We start from the raw sequence: 18840 nt of genomic DNA on the forward strand, positions 1-18840 counted from the left end.
GTGAGAAGTTGTTGGAGCAGAGAAGGGCTGTTCCTCGTGTGAGGGATGTTGACGCAGAGAAAGACTGTTCCTCGTGTGAGGGATGTGGACGCAGAGAAAGACTGTTGGTCGGAGGAGAGTTGTCGGAGCAGAGACGGGCTGTTTCTCAGGTGAGAGATGTGGTGGAGCAGAGTCAGGCGTGTGATTGTTGAGGTTTGTCAAGGCAGAAAGACCAAATGGAGATGGCGGCTCGTCATGACAAGTCAGACCAGACGATGCATGCACATGTGAACAAGGTGAGTCAAGGGTCCCAAGTACCGCTACCTCGCCGGCACTTAGCTCGAGGCCCGCCGAGGGATTCCGGGGTCGGGGCGCCTCGTTCGGGGCTGCTCGAACCAGTTTAGACGTGGCGTCCTGGCCAATGACACCGCGCCTGGCGACGGGTTCGAGGCAGCGCCGCGGGGTCGACAGAACCGCGGCCGCGTCGTTTGCGCGGCGAGTTCGTGGGCGTGGCAGAGGTACGGGGCACCTCACCCAAGTTTGGTCAGAGAGCAAGTCCCACCCCATCCGATGGCAGCCGCGCCTGTCCCCGTCCGAGACCGGCCCAGGCTCTGACGACCCCGCCACTACCCCTCCATCGAGGTACCGGTACCTCGACCTCGCAGCGCGTCAGACTGTTACGCCTCTAGTGCCACGCCCTTGTCCTGCGCCCTCCGCCTTGCGCCTTCCGTCTCCGAACTGGCGGCGAAAAAAGGCGAGAAAAAAAAAGTTTCGTGCCGCCGCTGTGCTGTGCCTGCCAACAACCAGATCCCGGCGTGTCTCTGCCTCGCTTCTTTCCGTATTCTTCTGTGACCTTCTGGCGCGATATAAACGTGCTGCCTCGCCCCGCCCCTTCCACCCCCCTTTCAGTGCCCCTCCCTGTTCGCTGCTTCCCTAGCTGCTCTCTTCCTTCTGGCCCTGGACATCACGACCGACCCCGCATCGTCCCGATTCTCACCTGCCCCTGCCCGCCTCGTGAATCATCAGTCCCTAGTCGTGCTTCGGTTCCTACCGAGACATCTCGCCCCTCCCCTTCTGATCTACTTTTGACGCACCTCCCTTCTTCTTCACCTCCTCTCATCGCCGTCACCTCCTTTCACGTCGTCTCGAAACCTCAATTGACTTCTCGTCCTTGTTCTGTCTTGCTTTGCTATACCCTCGTCCACCCCTCCCCAAGACAATATTCACACCTCCCCATCATGTCCTACACCACCCAGAACGGCGCTGCCAACGAACCTCGGCCACACCGCCAACGCGCCACGCCCATCCCGAACATGCCTCAGCCTCCTTCGCCGTCAAGGCTGGCCTCGCCCAGATGCTCAAGGGCGGCGTCATCATGGACGTGACCGACGCCGCCCAGGCGCCGCATCGCGGAGGAGGCGGGTGCCTGCGCCGTCATGGCCCTCGAGCGCGTCCCCGCCGACATTCGCAAGGACGGTGGTGTCGCCCGCATGTCCGACCCCGCCGTCATCCGCGAGATCCAGGCCGGCCGTCACCATCCCCGTCATGGCCAAGGCCCGCATCGGCCACTTTGTCGAGTGCCAGATCCTCGAGGCCCTCGGCGTCGACTACATTGACGAGTCCGAGGTCCTGACCCCCGCCGACAAGGACGCCCACGTCGACAAGTCCCCCTACAAGGCCCCCTTTGTCTGCGGCTGCCGCAACCTCGGCGAGGCCCTGCGCCGCATCGCCGAGGGCGCCGCCATGATCCGCACCAAGGGCGAGGCCGGCACCGGCGACGTCGTCGAGGCCGTCACCCACGTCAAGACGGTCAAGCGCGACATTGCCCGCGCCCAGGCCCTGCTCGCCACCGAGGGCGAGACGGGCATCCGTGCCATGGCCCGCGAGATTGGCGCCGACCCCGTCCTGCTGCGCCAGGTCGCCGAGCTCGGCCGCCTGCCCGTCGTCAACTTTGCCGCCGGCGGCGTCGCCACTCCCGCTGACGCCGCCCTCATGATGCAGCTCGGCTGCGACGGCGTCTTTGTCGGCAGCGGCATCTTCAAGTCTGGCGACCCCGCCAAGCGCGCCCGCGCCATCGTCCGCGCCACCACCCACTACCAGGATGCTGCCGTGCTCGCCGAGTGCTCGACCGGCCTCGGTGAGGCCATGGTCGGCATCAACTGCGACACCATGAAGGACAGCGAGAGGCTCGCCACCCGCGGCTGGTAGCCGGCTCGTGTCTGGTGCTCGAGGAGGATATGGGTAATACCATGAACATGTGCAACACCACAAACACGAAAGACACAAAAGTATTCACACAAAGCATGCGTTTGGCGTACGGATGGGAACGGTCATAGGTATTCAACAGATACGCGGCCTCGAAAATTGATTATTGATTCACCATCACTGCCTGCCTGATGTGATGCTCTACGCGGTGGCGGCTGTCGTTCGTTGCATCGTACACGAGGACGACGCCGTGTTGACACATGGTAGACGGCGTCGGGGTGATTTTTTCACAACGAGCTGACAACATGCATGGGTTTCAACATGAAGAAAACACGTTTTGCCGCAATAGTCCATCGAATCCCCACCTGCTAAGGCGGGCCACATGAGAAAACCTTTTCACTGTGACAACTCAATTTCAACCAAACCCTTCGCAACCCGTAGAGAAACCAGCTTACGAACAACTGTTGCGCATTGTGCCGCTGCCGCTCTTTCAAATGTCCGACGCCCAAACTATACTTGATGAAGCGGTACACATTCTCTCCGTCCCGCCGGTACCCAAGGGTTGAAAGTTACAAGTCTGGGCGAATCATTGACAGGGCCTCAGTTCTGACGGCCGTGACCAGTCGACAAACTCCGCTCGTCGCAACCAAAGTCCGCTGCTACCCTTCAACGTATCCATTGAGCCGGAGGAAAGACGACATCCTTGACATGGGGGTATCGCATGCTACCGAATCAGTCAGCGGGGAGCTCGGACGCGTTTGCGGCTTTCATCATGTTGCCGTTGTCCGCCATCGTCCTTGTCTATACGTACCGCCTCCCGACTGAAGGCTCGCATAATTGGTGCAAAGCCTATATATCGCAAAACCGAAACTCTAACGGGCTGGACGCGTAGTGCAATCTCCACTACTGACACTCAGTGTCCGAGAGTCTTCCCTGGTGTGCCGCTCACTAGGGCTCACATATATGGCTGCAGTAAGAACCCTCTCATATGCTTCCCATGAACCGTGTGCCGCGTGTACTACTAGACTGACAGCATGGTGAACTTCAACCCCGACCAAGACATTCCCGATCTCTCAGGCAAGGTTATTCTTGTCACTGGGGGCAACAATGGCCTCGGGAAGGAGACGGTGCTGCAACTCTGCAAGCATAATCCGGCCATGATCTTCCTGGCGGCCAGATCCGAGTCCAAAGCCCTCGACGCCATTGCGGACATTCGGAGGACCGTCGCCGACGCGGCACCCATCACTTACCTCCGTCTCGACCTGGCATCCTTCGATAGTATCAAGAAGGCAGTGGTCGACTTTCACGCCCAGGCGGACCGGCTCGATCTGCTTATCAACAACGCCGGCATCTGTGCCCAGCCGCCCGGCACAACCAAGGACGGCTACGAGATCCACTTCGGCACCAACCATCTCGGCCACGCTCTGCTCACCAAGCTCCTCTTGCCGACGCTCCTCAAGACGGCCGCCGCCCCGTCGCCGCCGCCGCACGACGTGCGTATCATCACCGTTGCCTCCTCAGCCGAGGCCTGGGCCCCCTTCCTCGACCCCGGCGCGTTCGACACGCTGAAGACGAACATGACCGGCCTCTCGGGCTTTGCCCGCTACAGCCTCTCCAAGGTGACCAACATTCTCACACGCCCACGCGCTGGCAGTTCGTCAACCGGCTCTCCGCTGCGTGGCGCAGCACCCGGGCGTCGTCAACACGAACATCGCCAACGGCGTCGCGGCCAGCTGGCCGATCCTCGCGCCGCTCGTGCGCTTCGTCCGCCTGGTCGGGGACGTCCTGCAGACGCCCGTCGCGACGGGCGTCAAGACGCAGCTGTGGGCTGCCGTCAGCCCCGAGGCGGAGTCGGGCGAGTTTTATTTTCCCGTCGGTGTCCCTGGCAAGGCGTCGAAGCATGCGCGCGATCGAGAGATGGAGGAGGCGCTGTGGGCGTGGACGGAGAGGGAGCTGGAGCGGCATATGGATACTGCCGCGGCGTAGGCGTTAGAGTGGGGAGGGGGGGTTGGCACCTCATGATAATGATGAGAGCAGTGTAGATGGTCTGTAGAGAACGAACGTGATCTATTCATATACTCATATGTTATGCGAACACCCCAACCGACCAGTTCATGAGCCGGTTGAGCGCCTGATTTCATGTCTTGCATTCTTCAAATGGCCTGTGGGCGTTGGCAGCGAATGACAGTCAAGCTGGTCAAGGCTACATGATGATATGTTCAACGCCACTATGAATTCTACGTAGGCAAAAAGACGCACGCGCCGCTGCATCGTCCTTTGACCGCCAAGTGAGCCATACTCTAGTTGTCCGCTGGTTCATGGGATTCTTTTCGAGTTATGGGCGAGGGGCTGGTTATTCTATTTGAAGTTTATTCAGTGATTCAGTTCCCGCTGCGTCAGCGCCTCTAGGTCTGGTGTGTTGGTTAGCATGTGTGTGTGTGTGTCTGTGTGTGTGTGTGTGCTGGAGGTCCCGTATCTTGCTGGATGGGTGAGTTTTCTGCTCTGGTCTTGGATCGTCACTTCAGCACTTCTTTGTACAGTGCTAAGAGCAACTTACCCTGACCATACGAGTGGCACTGTTCGTCCGGAGTTAGTACCCCTGTCTGTCCAGCACTGGTGCCAAAAAGGCAAGGCTCTCGGTCGTAGCTGTGAGCCCAGCGAAACCATGGCCCTCTCGCCCTTTTACCCCCTCCCTGATCAAGGGCAAAGCCAAGTCGACGAGAAAGTTGAATCAGAAGCAGTAGACCGCAGATGAATGACAACATTCATGCATCAACGTCGCATACGAAGTAATAGAGAACTTGTCAAAGTCCATGCTAGAATGTAGATGAAGGCAGAGTGGATTATCCTACATTAGCACGGCTAATGTATCATGAGATGCAGGATAGAAGAATGCCTGAAATACGGTGCTCCAAAGAGTATCTGCGGCCCTTTGATGTGCCTACACAGTCAGGCCCCTGTCGAGCTACACAACAAAGGGGGGGGAAGGGGGGGGTGGTTAGGGGCTAAAAACTACGAGAACGTGTATACAAGGGCTGAGGGCCAGACCGCAGATGCATTACAACCCCATACCTATTTCCTATTGCCTGCGGACCACGTGCGAAACCTCTTCACTCTGCCCAAACCACTCTCTATCAGTGCCCCTAGAATGGGCCCACTCTTGCCCCCTAGGCCTCCCGCTTACGGTCCTCTGAAAATGGCTCCCTTGCAGTCCACTTCCGAAGAGGGAGTTTTCGGAAAAACATGAATCAGCTTGTAGGGAAGACCAATCATCAAGATAACAGGCGACCGATACGGAAGCGCAACGGTGTCAACCCATTAAAGGCGTCGAATGGAAAGTACGATCTCGACGCCAGCGGAGCAGACTTTAATGATTTCAATAAAGATCTCATCGTGGCATCAGCAGAAGATTCCTTCACATGGGGGGCCACAGAGGCAGGCTTGTAGTCTTGTCGTCGATGAAATGACTGAGGAGGATCTGGGTAGTGATGCCCAAGATGTCATATCGTTGCCGTGGATAAATAAAACTTTAACATGATGATCGTGGTAATTGTGCCGACCTTCGAAAACTACAATAAAATGGAAGATTCGTTTTACGAAAGCGCCAGCTTATGATGGACGTTGAAAGAGAAGCAGGACTACTGCAAAGACGTCGAACTTGCGTATTGTGTTGGATCTTTTATGTAAAGCGAGCCACAGAGACCGAAAGCCTGTTTTGAAGACAGAGGCAACAAACAGCATCAAACTCAGACTGTATTGTACATGCGCAAGTCTCAAATCGCTTACACTTGTGAAATATTCCTGCTCAAAACCAGCCTCTTCGACCATCCGGCGTCAGCCCCACTTCGCTGTTCGTCGGACACCGCGGTGGAGCATCAGCTCCGGGATATGTCAGCAGTGTCAGCCGTAACCCGGCACGCGTTAGAGGCGCGGCATTCATCAACTCATCCTTGCATATGAGCAGTTTTCATACAAACACGCGCACTCCGACTCAGAGGCCGACGGCACTGCATCACTGAGCCCACAGCGCCACACGCATAGCCACCATTTCGGGCATGGCGACCCCAGGGTCATCCGATGGGCCGCCGCCGCGACCCAATGAACCCCCTCCTGTCATCCGGATCTCCTGCCGCAGGTGCAGGGGTCGGAAGCTGAAGTGCGACCGTGCCACGCCACGGTGCTCGCGCTGTGTCAAGGCAGATGAGGATTGTGAATACCCAGGCTCGAGGAAGACCAATGTTGGGAAGAGGACGCAGGTGCGCGAGTTGGAGGCCAAGCTGGGTAAGTTAGGACCGCTTGACTAGCAGGGACCTAGGACAAGCCACTTAACCGACATGCCCACAGGCCAGCTCGAGAACAAGATCAAGATCATCAGTGCGGCAAGTGAGCCTGAAAACAACGATTTTCCTGACTTTGCTACAACCAACCTTGACGCCATTCTACCGACTGGGACAGCTTTCGGCAGCCTGCCCATCCATACCAACCCTGCCGTGCAGCCCACGCCGCCATACGATGACCACCCGTCCCATACTGAAATCACAAGGCTCGGTCTATTTGAGCAGCTGCCTGCTATCGAACTGATAGAGGAACTGTGAGTTAGTGTGCATGAAAGGCGCACGACTGAGCTGACTTTTGCAGAACGGCCATCTTCTTTGATGAGCTCCACCATGCGGTCCCCATGCTTCATCAGGAGCGCTACATAGCGTCTCTCTACCTACCAGCCCATATGCGCCCTCCAATGTGTCTTCAGTACATTGTCATGGCCTCTGCTGCCACAGTCAACCGTGTACATCAGCAGCTGGCAATGCCTTTCTACCAGCGGGCACGCGCTTATGCCGAATCTGATGAGATGAAGGTGAGCAAACTCGCTACATGTCTGGCAATTCCTAACTCTTGTTGGCCAGGGAAAAGGCGAGTACTTTTTGACATTACATCATGCCCAATTTTGGATTCTGTGCTCGAATTTTGAGGCCCGACAGATGTGGTACTCGCGGGCATCAACGAGTCTTGGTCGTAGCGTTCGCATCGCTCAGATGCTCAACTTGCACCAGCTCGATCGAAAAGCTTCGCAAGCTCGATCCATGCTCGCCCCTGCGCGAGACTGGACCGAGACGGAAGAGCGGCGACGTACGTGGTGGGTTGTGTTCTGCATCGACAGATTTGTGTGCGGTGCCACGGGCTGGCCTGCCTTGGTAAATGACCGAGACGTGAGGATTTCCACCCCGACGATGGAGCAACGCTAACGAAAGTGCAGATTCACATTCTGCTTCCAGCTTCTGACGAGGCATTCAGGAGCGGAGTCGAGGAAAAGACCACCACCTTGAAGAGCGTCCTGCAAGACACAGGCGAGAGATATTCCTCCTTTGCCGGCCGGATCCTCGCCGCCCACCTCTTCCATAGAACGATGGAGCACACCGAGCAGCCAGCTGCAGAAGGCAACCCTGAAGACGTCAAAAACGGCCTGTACTGGAAACAGCACAGAGACATAGACAACAGCCTAGCCACACTGCTCATGGCGCTCCCCGAAACGCTACGCCTTCCTCGTAACATCCGCTCCCCCAACGCCGTCTTCGTCAACGTCATGACCCAAGCGGCCATCATCTCCCTCCACCGAGCGGCGCAGTGGACCATGCGGCCGCTGCAGGACGTTCTGCCAGAGCACACAGTCCGCCAGAGTCAGAACAGACTCCTCCCAGCAGCGGAGGAAATCTTGCACGTCTTCCGCATGGTTCCCGACATCGAAGCCACCATGCAAAACGCCATGTTGACCTTTGCGGCATACATGGCAGCTCTCGTCTTTCTCGAAGATTTTGCGGCGGGGCACAGCCAGCAGAGCGAGAGCAACATGGACTTTCTCGTGGGCATGCTCGTCACAGTGGGTCGGAGCAATGTCATGGTTGCTTCGTTGGCGAATCAACTGGCGATCGATATGCATCATCTGGGGATCAAATCTTCTGTTGCGACCAAGGTACGAATCAGCTCTCTTTTCTTTCATCAGCGGTCCTGCGTGTTTCATTTCCTAATTTTGACCGATCATCAGGCTTTCGAGTTTTTGGCCCCCAAGCTGGCTGAGAAGATGGCCGACTCCCCGGGAGTCAACTTTTGCTTGCTGCACGGCCCTCCTCGAGCTGATGATACTGCGCTCGCTGGTATCACGCCGCAATCGAGCACACCGCAGACAATTTCATCCGAGAAGTCTGGGCTGGGTGGCCTCGCGGGATCGAGTCAGTTTCACGATGCGGACGAGATGATGTGGGCGAACACTATAGCTGAATCGCCACCTGTGGGGTTAAGGTATCCGTACGAGGCTATGACTTGGTGAGAACAGGGAAGTTGAGGGGGGAAAGGAAACGGCAGCGCTCGCTAGATTTGGAGTTTCTTACTCCACAGCCATTACTCTTGTCAAGTCGCAATCCCAACATTGCGCAGGGCTCGTCATGTTGGAGGTGTAAGGCTGGGAAGGCCTGAGGGAGGCGGCACAGTCGTGCTATCACTTGGTGAGCTATAGCTGCAGTGAATAAACCTTTTATGTGCCAGTTGCGTACTGATCGCCGACCTGAAACATGGATAGGTCATCCATCGACTGCGTTGGTCGTACGCCTCCCTTCATACAATGTTCAAGTCTGTGAAAGCCAATTATCAGTTGTGTCATATGTAGTTTGATGCACTAGATTTTGAACAAAACTTTATCAATATAAATTCGCACGCTTAATACAAGCTTCCAGTGCCATATGAGCTGGGGTGTTGATAGCGATGCCTCAGTCCGAGACTGGCATGATCGAGGTGTTGGTCTCAATGCCTTGTTGGTTGGTAACATGCTGGCGGCCCCCCCTGTCTACGTGGGTCTGTCATATGAGCAAGTGCATGTTTTGGCGGTCGGTGAGAACCAGGATCAGATACGCCTTCTCAGACAAACAGAATTCGATAGGCCCAGGCGCTACAAAAACCCACTGTGCGAGTCCACGAGAGTTCACGGCTGTGGTGAGTGGGGCCCGTATCGAACATCCTCACAATGCCTACGGCATCGCCTGTTGGGCCACGAGGAGCATCTTCCCTGCCACTCGGCGCTTTCTGCAAGCATATATACCAGGTAGTCTCCCTCTTCACAGATACCACGTGAATTGATCATATCATCCGAGTGCTGCTGCGGTCGGGTATCTGTCCTCCCAATACATGGCAAAAGGGGATAGGCGAAGACGCTGGATGTGATAGATGACGCGACGGTAAGGACGAATCACAATACGGCATCACACTGTGCGCGCTCTTTTAGATTAGCTCTCTATTATTCCTCCGCTTTGCTTTGCACCTCGCCCCAATGGTCTTTCCGCTGAAACCGTAGCAGCGTTATGGTCATAAGATACTGTGCTATCGACTTTTCACATACTTGTTTCTACTCCCATCCGCATCTTCTTTTCCTTCACCCACTTTTCTACTTCAGGAGCCATCCCAACACGATTCATGGGATCGCCAAACCCATCTCTCTTCCACCTCTGTTTCTTTCCTTCCCAACCTGGGAGTGTGCATCTGCCTCTGCGCAGGCGACAGCTGATGAAGCATTCTTCTGCTTCCGTTCAGCACTGAGTCAACCCAATCTTGCATAACTACGACCACCACAACTCCATCCGTCCCATGCTTCTCCTGCAGCCCTTCGTTTATGCAACGCCTCCCCACTTTCGACTCTTCGACCTCTGCCGGCCCAGCATCGACCATTTCTCTTGATTCCGTTCGCTCAGTAAGTCCTTAGTCTCTCTTTCTATGTTCCCCATTTGCGAAACCTCTGTCCACACCAACTTCGATTCCGACAATTACCTTTTGCCATCAAGGCTAGATATCGCCTCACAGCGCCAGGTCTACAGTACCATATCCGAAGTCCTGTGTTGTACATTCCAGATTTTGTCCTCCTCCTGGCTGTGTTATGCCAAAAACACACCCACCAATGCACCCTCCCAGTTTTCGCGCGCCTTGCTTTTGTACCTTCCCTGACACCAACCCGCCACACGATCTCTGTCATGTTAGATCACCCTGCTCGCGGCCATCAACGCAGTCTTGTACTTCCGAGTATTTTCAGTCCCCGAGCCGAGAGCGGGATATGGTGATGGAGCCGTCATGATTGAATACGTGGCTCATCAGCATACTCACAATCAACGCAGCTTGACTCGCTTCATCCAGCGAACTCACTCCACGCTGTCATGGCAAATCCTCAGCGGCAGGCTTCAGCTGCCGCAAGCCGCTACTTCACTTCAAGCACAATGAGTGATTTGCAGCGGATTGAGGATCTCTACAACCGCCTCAGTGCGGTTGCGCAAGATGACTATGCCATCAAAGAACGCGAGATCAAGGCTGAGTGTGAAAACCAGCAATTGGCCTTTCTGTATCGCCAAGATGTGCCGCCAGATGTCAAGGGCATGCTGCGGTATCTTCTCCTGGAGAACCAAGATTTGCACCTTGATAAACTGCAGCTAGCATATGAGACTCGGAAAAAAGACATACTCGAAGGTAAGAGGAGAGAAGAGCGTGACTTGCTCACAAGAATGGGCACCATGTACAGCGAGTCAAAACCAGTCCCCGTTCGCACCCCCGTCGCAAGTCCTCGCATGTCGGAAGTGAGCCCCGTCGTCTCGCCATTAGCAAACAGCAAACCATCGCCAGTTCCAAGTTCGACGCCGTTGCCATCCAATCTCACGGAACAAGGCCCGCCAAGAAACGCATCGCAGCCCCCTGTCTCGTTCCGGCCGTCCCCCCTTAACCCTGCTGCGGGCAGCAGCACCTCTGTTGGCGGACCCCCCCACCCATCAGGCAACAACTCGCCTCTGCAGCAGCCCGATGCTAGTCGAGCTGGCACACCGAGAATCCTGTCTGCTAAGCCAACGCCGAGGGCCTCCCCTGTTCAGCATCAACTGCAACAGACTGCGAACGACTATCTGCAGGCACGCGCGGCGTCACCGCAGTCCGCTCCAACAGAGCCTCAGGGTAAAACCTCAGCGAAACCCCAGGATGAAACCCCAGCACAGGCACAGGGAGGAATACAGGCCGAGGCACAGGCAGCAATACAAGCACAGATGCAGGCTTTCATTCCAAACCAAAGAAGAATTCAGAAGACACAGTCATGGCCGAGGCCGGTGAACCCATCGCCAAACCCAAACTACGGACTAGACCCATCGTTGTTCCAGCAAAAGAAGCGAAAGTCTGAAGTTGCGGACACTGGAACAGTATCCGAAAGGGAACAAAGCGATGAGCGGATCAAGCGTCTTAGGAAAAGTGACGTGCCAAAGTGTATCCCGGATATCAACATTTCCGTGGAGAGAAGGATCTGTTTCGAGGATGTGCACCAGGGAGGCACGCCCAAGTACATGCATACCATCATAAAATGGGAAGACGGCAACTATTACATTCTCTACTGCGAAGAGCACGGCGTCCACTTTAGGCAGAGAGCTCTCACGGCAGCGGCAAAACACCTTGACTCCATTGCGCATGGTAAAATGAGTCGCCATCACTCCCAGGCCCTGGAGCAACTTGGCCGCCGCATCGTCGACTGCGATGACGAGAAGATGCGCAGGCACAACGCAGTCGTCGCCAAGGCGTTTGAGAACGGCTATTCCTTACCTTCAAACGAATCTCTTCTTCAGGAGAACCAAACAGCTTCGGTCACAGACTCGATCACCGCCGAAACAACAGTCGAAGTGGATTCACATCAAGCCCATACACCACAGCTGAGTCAACAAATACCGGTTGAGCCGGAAGCAAACGCGACACACAAAGTATCTCACTTCCACAAGGTTGACAAACGAAAATCCCCCAATCGAGAAATTATCGTTAATCCCGTGGCTGGAAAACTCTACTATGCAACCCCGAAGCGTCGGTTTCTTGACAGGGTGAAAAAGTACATTGTCATGATTCTGGCGTGGAAAGACCTCACGGTTTGCGGTCTCCCCGGTACCACGTTGAGTCAACTAGAACTTATTCAGCAGGCACAACGCAAAAATTGCTATGCCTACGATGCTCAGGGCATCGCCGGATGGATGCCCGACTTTGAGGACGGTGGCAAACACGTTAAGAAGCGCTGGTTCCCCGTCATTTGGTTTGAGGGCACCAGAACAGAGGACAACCGAGAAGGTTGGGTCCGCGCCGAGGAGCTCTCGAACTTTAATATCTTCCCCGTTCCTAAAAGAAATGCAAATCACCCACAGATTAGAGCACGCGAGTGGTACTTCCGATGCCATCCCGATGAAGCGCCTGACGGCCTGGGCCCATTCTCGAACGGGCGCTTGGGCGCGGAAATACTTGGCGCAACGCGAGCTTCTACTGTTGCCTCGGCCGTTGAACGCCCGAATAATGACCAAGGCATCGTTGAAATCGATGATACTGACTCTGATAGCGAGTCTGCTGTTGAGGAAGCGCCTGAGCGGCGCAGTCGTCCGCCCGTTGAGGACCATGCCAGCGATAGCGATTACCACGCCTCTGATGATCGAGACATGGCCGAATCGGTTGCCTCTTCGCAGTCCTCGCGGCACCCGAAACCGACGCCAAGGAGGAGTACTCAAGAGTTACGCTCCAAGGCCACAGAGTCGGAAGCGTTGCGTCCCGTAACCCCTGTTCGTGTTGGAGCAGCAGCCGGCACTCGCTCCTCGACGAAGAGGCAGTCTGTGGGACACGACATTGACATGAAAGATGCATCCCCGGTGCTCTCACCACTGAGCCGACGGGCTCGCAAAAGCACCCAAGAAGAAGAGTCAGATACACGAGCCGCGGCGGTCACGCCTCAGGCACCTCAGGACCAGCCTTCGATTCAATTGGGAACCCCTCTGGACAAGAAGGCGTCCCAAGTTACTGCAGCGATCGAAGATCAGGAGACTCGTCCGCTAGGTGCCCTCTGAGGAGATGCCCTGAGCTGCGGAGACGCGAGACTCCAGAGACAACCCGCCCACTTGTTCAAGTGGATCGGGAACCTTCACAGGAACCTCCCCAGGAGAGTATTCGGGAGGAGCCGACACCCGCGGACGGAGTCGTCGGGACGAATTTGCAGGACGTCGTGGATCAAGCTCGCCAACGGCTAGTTGATCAGGCGTGCTTCAGGGTTGCCACGGAGGCCATTCAAGAAGTGCTTGGTCAAAAGCCCGCAGTCTCTGCCGCCGCCATTGACGCATCTGACAAGAATGGGGCCAACACTGTTGGTAACGGCCCAGGCCAAGGGACGGCGCAGCAGCCTCCACAGGATGGGAATGAGGATCGGGTCTCGGTGGTCTCGGTAATAGGTGCCGAGGACAATGAACCGTCGGGTGCCAGGAGTATAACGCCTACGCCTCTTCCGCATCAAGCAGTCAGAAACTCTTCTGCGGTACCATTTGCTGAGCGGACTGTTTCGGACGAGGCCACGACATTGGCACAAGAATCACACGAGGAAAGGGCGCCAAGCGACGCAGAGAACGGAGACGGAGACGTCACGTCAACCCATGCAGCCAAGGCCAATAATACGCCTGCCAGTGTGAGCGGCGTGAACGTCAGGGCCAACAGCGTTTCGACGTGCAACAGCCCCGTTGAGGACAATGTCGCACCGACCTCTGCGAGTTCCCAGCCCATTGTTGTGAACATCGGTCCACGTGCCGTAGACCCAAGTGACCGCTGGCGAGCTGTTCGGGCAACTGATTCACCAACTGTCACACCTCCTCCACATACTGCTATACCCTCTCCAGTGCCCGCAACGCAAGTCGATGGAGGACAGAACCCGGCGACTAAGACCACACCAGTACCGGCGCCGGTGCCAGCAACATCTGCGGCAGCAACGTCTGTTTCAGAAGGACAGCCGAAGACAGCTTCGGCCGCTCAAGACGGCAGAACAGAACCGTCTCGAGCGCCAGCGCCTGGAGCCCCCAACAAACAAGACAGAATCGGCCAACCACCCCAGCTCGAAAGCAGGCACAGATTCTTTGGCGAGATTCCGCACGTCGGCGGCGGCGGCTCCGCCGCCTGTCCCCTGCTCACCAGCTGCCCGGGCCGAGCCTGGCGTGAGCGACACAGTATGGCATGTGTCGGCGTTTCAACAAGGAAACCGACGGTGGTCCCACCCATCGCTCTCTCTCAGCTTAGCTGTGGACGAGGCGGGCGTGGCGAGAACGAGCGACGCAGACGAAATGGACGTGGCCATTAATCCACGGGCTGTTCAGAGCATGCAGTACAGCCAGACGGCAGATAAATCTCGCGCCGAGGTCATCTTGAAACCGAAGGAAGGCATGTTGGAACAGAAGATGATATTCACAGTTGGCAGTGGTCGAAACAAGATGCAGAGCGTCAAGTTTGTGCGGTGGATGCTCAAGGTCAATCCAGCGATCACGATGCTGACTGGACTGACGCTGCCGCCCCCGTGAAGGGAGCCGGGTTCTTTTTCCTTCTTTTTCTTTCAGATGCTTTCCTATGAGTAAGGAGAATTCGCCACAATCGCGTTTGTGGTTCAGACGGCCGTCAGTGCTCGGATGGCGTAGCAGGGTGTTCAAGCATTGGAGTTTGGCAGTTCGTAGGACTTGGGCAGGACTTTTGCTAGAGAGATGTCCATGGTGATCGAGATCAACAGCTAGAAATCGCTCCTGGAGGAATCATCGTCAGCCAGTACCACATTGCCATTGGACTACGTGCAGCGCCTCATATGTTGGTCTCATGATGTCCGATCTTGGTGTTGACGTGACACGTGAGCATGAGAGACGATGATTTGCATGTGATCGCGACGTTGCCGACAGGATGGGGGCCGATCGCAGAAGGCGGGGGTGCTGTAGCAGGGGGAGCTCCAGTGGAGGGGTGCATATCAGTCAGCGCCTGGGCACGCTGGGATGTTCTCGAGGTGTGTAGAAGGAATGCGTGACGGAGATTGTTCCGTTTGCTCTGCGTTTCTTCCTCTGCCCACGACTCTCACCTCAATCGCCAAACATCTCATCTTGGAGTTGAGCGCTGATTCGGCTGACATTGAGCGACCTCCCTCACGCATCGCAACAACACGCTAAGAACCAGCAAGGCCTTGGCCGACCAAAGCCGAACATTCCGGGGGCTGCAGTCGTGAGGTTCGGTGGACCACCATCGATCGACTTGACCTCTTTTTCTTTACCTCTGGGGGAGCAGGGCGATGACGTTATGACCACATCGTTGCGCCTGCTTTCCACTGTTCGTTGTCGTGCCTGCGCTTGCACCTGCGCCTGCAACTTCAACTGCACCTGCACTTGACCTTGCCGTTGCGCTTGGAGGAGCGAAGGAAAGGGGCCTGCCAACCTGCCGCACGCACTTGCCAGACTGATCGATCTCGCCTACCGTCCGATCCAGTCGCAGTCGCGTCGTGGGTGCCGCTGCCACGGCTGCGCCAGTGCTGCTACCTGCCTTACTCACCTCCCTACAGCCACAGCGAAGGTACCGCTAGCTGGCACACCGACGTCAGCCTGATCGTCAGTCAGTCGAGGCCCGATCCTGGTCGTTCCTGCTGTCTTTCTGTCTTTCAGTCTTTCCTTCTGGAACCACGTCGCGAGATTTCATGGCTGCCTTTGTGAGTAAAAATTCCGTTCCCATCTCCGCCTCCATCCCCACGTCCGCCTCCCACCCAACCCTTCTCTCCCTTTCATTACCATTCAACCCATCACCGTGTCCACCCGCCCCAAGCACGGTTAACGCGCGACTCGCTGCCCTGACCAGCATCAGCGCGCCGCGCGTGGGGACCCTGCCTCGGTGTACCCCAACTCTACCCACCTGTCCCGTGCGATATCGTTTCCCACGTCATCGCACCAGGCGACCCAGCACGCCTCGTCGCTTTCTACTGCCACTTACCTTCGTCCACCTCCACCCCAACGCCATCAGATAACAGCAGGGTCGTTAACGTTGCTACTTGCTAGGACACGCCTTGGCTCTCCCACATGGCGACCCCAAAACCCGCCCGAGGCGGCGACGATGCCTCGTCCGTGGCCGACGACAATCTTCAAAACTCGGCGCCCTCCGGCGCCCCTCCGACCTTTGCCTCCTTCTCGCCCGTCACCCTGTCGGCATCCGTCCCCTCCCGCTCCTCTCGTCGATCCACCATTCTCGTACATCAGAAAAGCCCCCTGTTGCTGGCCACGCCGCCACAAATCACACGCGCCCTCGCTTACTCGCACTCTTTTCTCCTACCCATGAACAAGGCCGTCGGGCTGCTGAGCTGGACGACGGGTGACCCCTGGGAGAGCTTTCTCCTCGTCTGTGCCTGGTGGGCCATCGTTCTTTACGGCGATGTCGTCATCCGCAGTGCCGGCCCCTTGGTCCTCGTCATCGGCCTCATTTCTCGCCATGTACTCCCGCCGTTTACAGCCCTTTGAGCAGCAGCGGCTGGATGGATGACCGCGACCCCGAACCGACCAGAAACCAGAAGGGACATGCACGCTCAGGCTCCGAGATCACACACACCCGCCCACCAGAAGACGCTGGACGAGATTTGCGAGACGTTTGAAGGAGTTCACGGGACTGTGCAACGTGCTGTTGGGACCTGCCCTTCTAGTTGACTGATTTTCTGAGCACGCAGCGCCCACCTACGACGAGACCCGCACTGACGGCCCTGTTTGTGCGAAACCTGTTCTGCACGCCCTTCTGGTGGGCCCTGACTCTGCCGCCTTGGAGGATCATCACGACCAGAAGAGTTGTGTTGCTGCTCGGCACGCTCGTCTTGACATGGCACGCGCGCGTGGCCAAGGTGGCAAGAACCATTCTCTGGCGGAGCGCGACTGTGAGGAAGACTGTGGCTCTCGTCACCGGGCTGCGTTTCGAAAAGCCCGATCGCAAGCTAACGCCTCAGCCCGATTCTGATATTGTCACGGCATCGGCCGATGGGCCTGTGCCGAAGATTGATCGCCAGACCTCCGAGCTGACGAAAGCCCTTCGTCAGAGGAGCCACAAGCACGGGAACAACGCCACGGGACGAGATGCTGGTGTCAAATTCACGTTTATCCTGTACGAGAACCAGAGACGATGGGTCGGTTTGGGTTGGACACAGAGTTTGTTTGCATACGAGCGTGCGGCATGGACGGATGAGCATAACAATTCCGTCCCAGCAAAGGATGTCTTTGAGTTGCCTGACGTCGAGGATGGCAGCAAGATGAGGTGGCGATGGGTCGTGGGAAGCCGTTGGCGCGTCGATGGCGTGACTGATGATGCTGCTGAAGAGACGGATTTTGACGGAGAAGCCGGGAAGAATGGCTGGATTTACTATGATAACAAGGTACGTATTCGTGGCCGGCGGGTTGGAACGTGAAACTAACAAAGACCAGTGGCAAGCAGGCCGTCGCGGGGAAGATGGCTGGGGCAAGTGGACGCGCCGCCGAAAGTGGTACCGCGATGCCGAGCTCGTCGAGATCTCGGAGGAGGAGCTCGCAGCGGCGGCAGCGGCAGCGACAACAGCAGCATCTCAGCCAACAACACACGTCTATAGCACACTTTCCGAGAAGATGGTGTCACCAACGCAATCGACGCATAATCTGCCGCCATTCTCCGAAGACGGGGCAAGCGAACAGGCCCCGGCATCCCTATCGTCTTCCGGTGGGGGTCGATCATTCTTCCGCAAGCCATTGCGAAGGAGAGGAACGGGCCAGTCGTCCACTCGGTAGCGACGAGTACGACGGCCGTCGAAGGTGCTCCCGAGAGAAAGAAGGCAAGGCGAGAGAGCGAGGTCATGAGCGGTGATGAGGCAGGCGTGGATGACGTTGGCAGGCGGGTCAACTTGGCACTGCAGGGACAAAGCGGCCCTGGATGGGGAATAGGAGACGAGGCAAGGATGAGTCTCGAGTGATAGCCTGAATGAAGATGATGAAATGCCGTCAGGGCTGCGTTGCAGTGCGCGGTGCTTATGCTGATGTGGCCCTGAGGAACAAGAAGCCTCATCCGCCTGTCGTTCTGTACATCTACATGGGGACGCCTCTTCCACAGCAGACTTCACAGAACAACCAGGCCAAGCATATCCGCCAATCTGATCGTTTCAGGACGTATCATGGACATCACAAGTCAGATGAGCGGTGCAACACCACGAGAAATTGTACGAACCAGGCTCCGAGCCATTCTGTATTCATCCCTCTCGACTCTCGACATCCTATCAATCTATGGCTTCTTCTGCTGCTTCAATACATATTCAAAGGCCTCATCTAGGATAGCCAGGCCCTCGGCAATCTCGTCTTCCGTCACGGTCACGGGCGGTGCCAGGCGGAACACGCCACCCATCCCCGGCAGATTTACGACGTTGCACGACAACCCCCTGTCCATGGCCCGCTCCGACACGGCCTGGCCGAGTTCCGACCCCGGCGCCTTGGTCTCGGCATCCGAGATGATCTCAATGCCCTGCAACAAACCCTTGCCCCGCACGTCGCCGACGCACCAGTACTTGTCCTTGAGGCGCAGCAGGCCCTCGCGCAGCTGGCGGCCCCTCGCCTCGGCGGCGGCGCAGAGGCCGTCGCGGCGCACAATCTCGAGGACCTTGGCGCCGACGGCGGCGGGCAGCGGGTCGTTGAGATGGGGTCGTCAGCCACAGGAAGCCCTTGCGCGACACCCCCTTTCGATCTCCGCCGACGTCGTCACGGACGCCAAGGGCAGGGCCGGCGCCCAGCGTCTTGGACAGACACAGAATGTCGGGCGCGACGCGGTGTGCTCAAAGGCGAACATGCGGCCCGTGCG

At 57.0% G+C, this 18840-nt stretch overlaps 6 protein-coding genes across 6 annotated transcripts in view; 5 read left to right on the forward strand and 1 right to left on the reverse strand.

The window, feature by feature from the left end:
* Window positions 1–1524: 1524 nt before the first annotated feature.
* Window positions 1525–2187, forward strand: VDBG_09617 (pyridoxine biosynthesis protein PDX1; the record flags this gene model as incomplete). Its single annotated transcript, XM_003000376.1, has 1 exon — window positions 1525–2187. The coding sequence occupies one exon, from the start codon at window positions 1525–1527 to the stop codon at window positions 2185–2187; it is 663 nt and encodes a 220-aa protein (XP_003000422.1).
* A 1031-nt stretch (window positions 2188–3218) lies between these two features.
* On the forward strand, window positions 3219–4170 carry VDBG_09618 (retinol dehydrogenase; the record flags this gene model as incomplete). The annotated part of the gene is made up of 2 exons (XM_003000377.1): window positions 3219–3803; window positions 3871–4170. The coding sequence occupies 2 exons, from the start codon at window positions 3219–3221 to the stop codon at window positions 4168–4170; spliced, it is 885 nt and encodes a 294-aa protein (XP_003000423.1).
* A 2069-nt stretch (window positions 4171–6239) lies between these two features.
* VDBG_09619 (binuclear zinc transcription factor) lies at window positions 6240–8506 on the forward strand (the record flags this gene model as incomplete). The annotated part of the gene is made up of 6 exons (XM_003000378.1): window positions 6240–6465; window positions 6529–6775; window positions 6823–7039; window positions 7089–7376; window positions 7397–8152; window positions 8225–8506. The coding sequence occupies 6 exons, from the start codon at window positions 6240–6242 to the stop codon at window positions 8504–8506; spliced, it is 2016 nt and encodes a 671-aa protein (XP_003000424.1).
* A 1867-nt stretch (window positions 8507–10373) lies between these two features.
* VDBG_09620 (conserved hypothetical protein) lies at window positions 10374–14546 on the forward strand (the record flags this gene model as incomplete). The annotated part of the gene is made up of 3 exons (XM_003000379.1): window positions 10374–13007; window positions 13139–13666; window positions 13875–14546. The coding sequence occupies 3 exons, from the start codon at window positions 10374–10376 to the stop codon at window positions 14544–14546; spliced, it is 3834 nt and encodes a 1277-aa protein (XP_003000425.1).
* A 1521-nt stretch (window positions 14547–16067) lies between these two features.
* VDBG_09621 (peroxin 23) lies at window positions 16068–17783 on the forward strand (the record flags this gene model as incomplete). The annotated part of the gene is made up of 4 exons (XM_003000380.1): window positions 16068–16393; window positions 16510–16627; window positions 16706–17398; window positions 17448–17783. 4 exons carry the CDS (start codon window positions 16068–16070, stop codon window positions 17781–17783), a joined length of 1473 nt encoding a protein of 490 aa, XP_003000426.1.
* Window positions 17784–18270: 487 nt separating this feature from the next.
* The window catches only part of VDBG_09622 (2,2-dialkylglycine decarboxylase), a gene marked incomplete at both ends in the record, with an annotated part of 1392 nt that continues 822 nt past the window's right edge, over window positions 18271–18840 (reverse strand). Inside the window, one exon of the mRNA XM_003000381.1 lies at window positions 18271–18642. Coding sequence (XP_003000427.1) covers window positions 18271–18642 — 372 coding nt within the window. The remainder of the gene's footprint in view (window positions 18643–18840) is intronic.

This window comes from Verticillium alfalfae, genomic scaffold (assembly GCF_000150825.1).
Source record: "Verticillium alfalfae VaMs.102 supercont1.15 genomic scaffold, whole genome shotgun sequence".
In the NCBI taxonomy this organism is placed as follows: domain Eukaryota; kingdom Fungi; phylum Ascomycota; class Sordariomycetes; order Glomerellales; family Plectosphaerellaceae; genus Verticillium; species Verticillium alfalfae.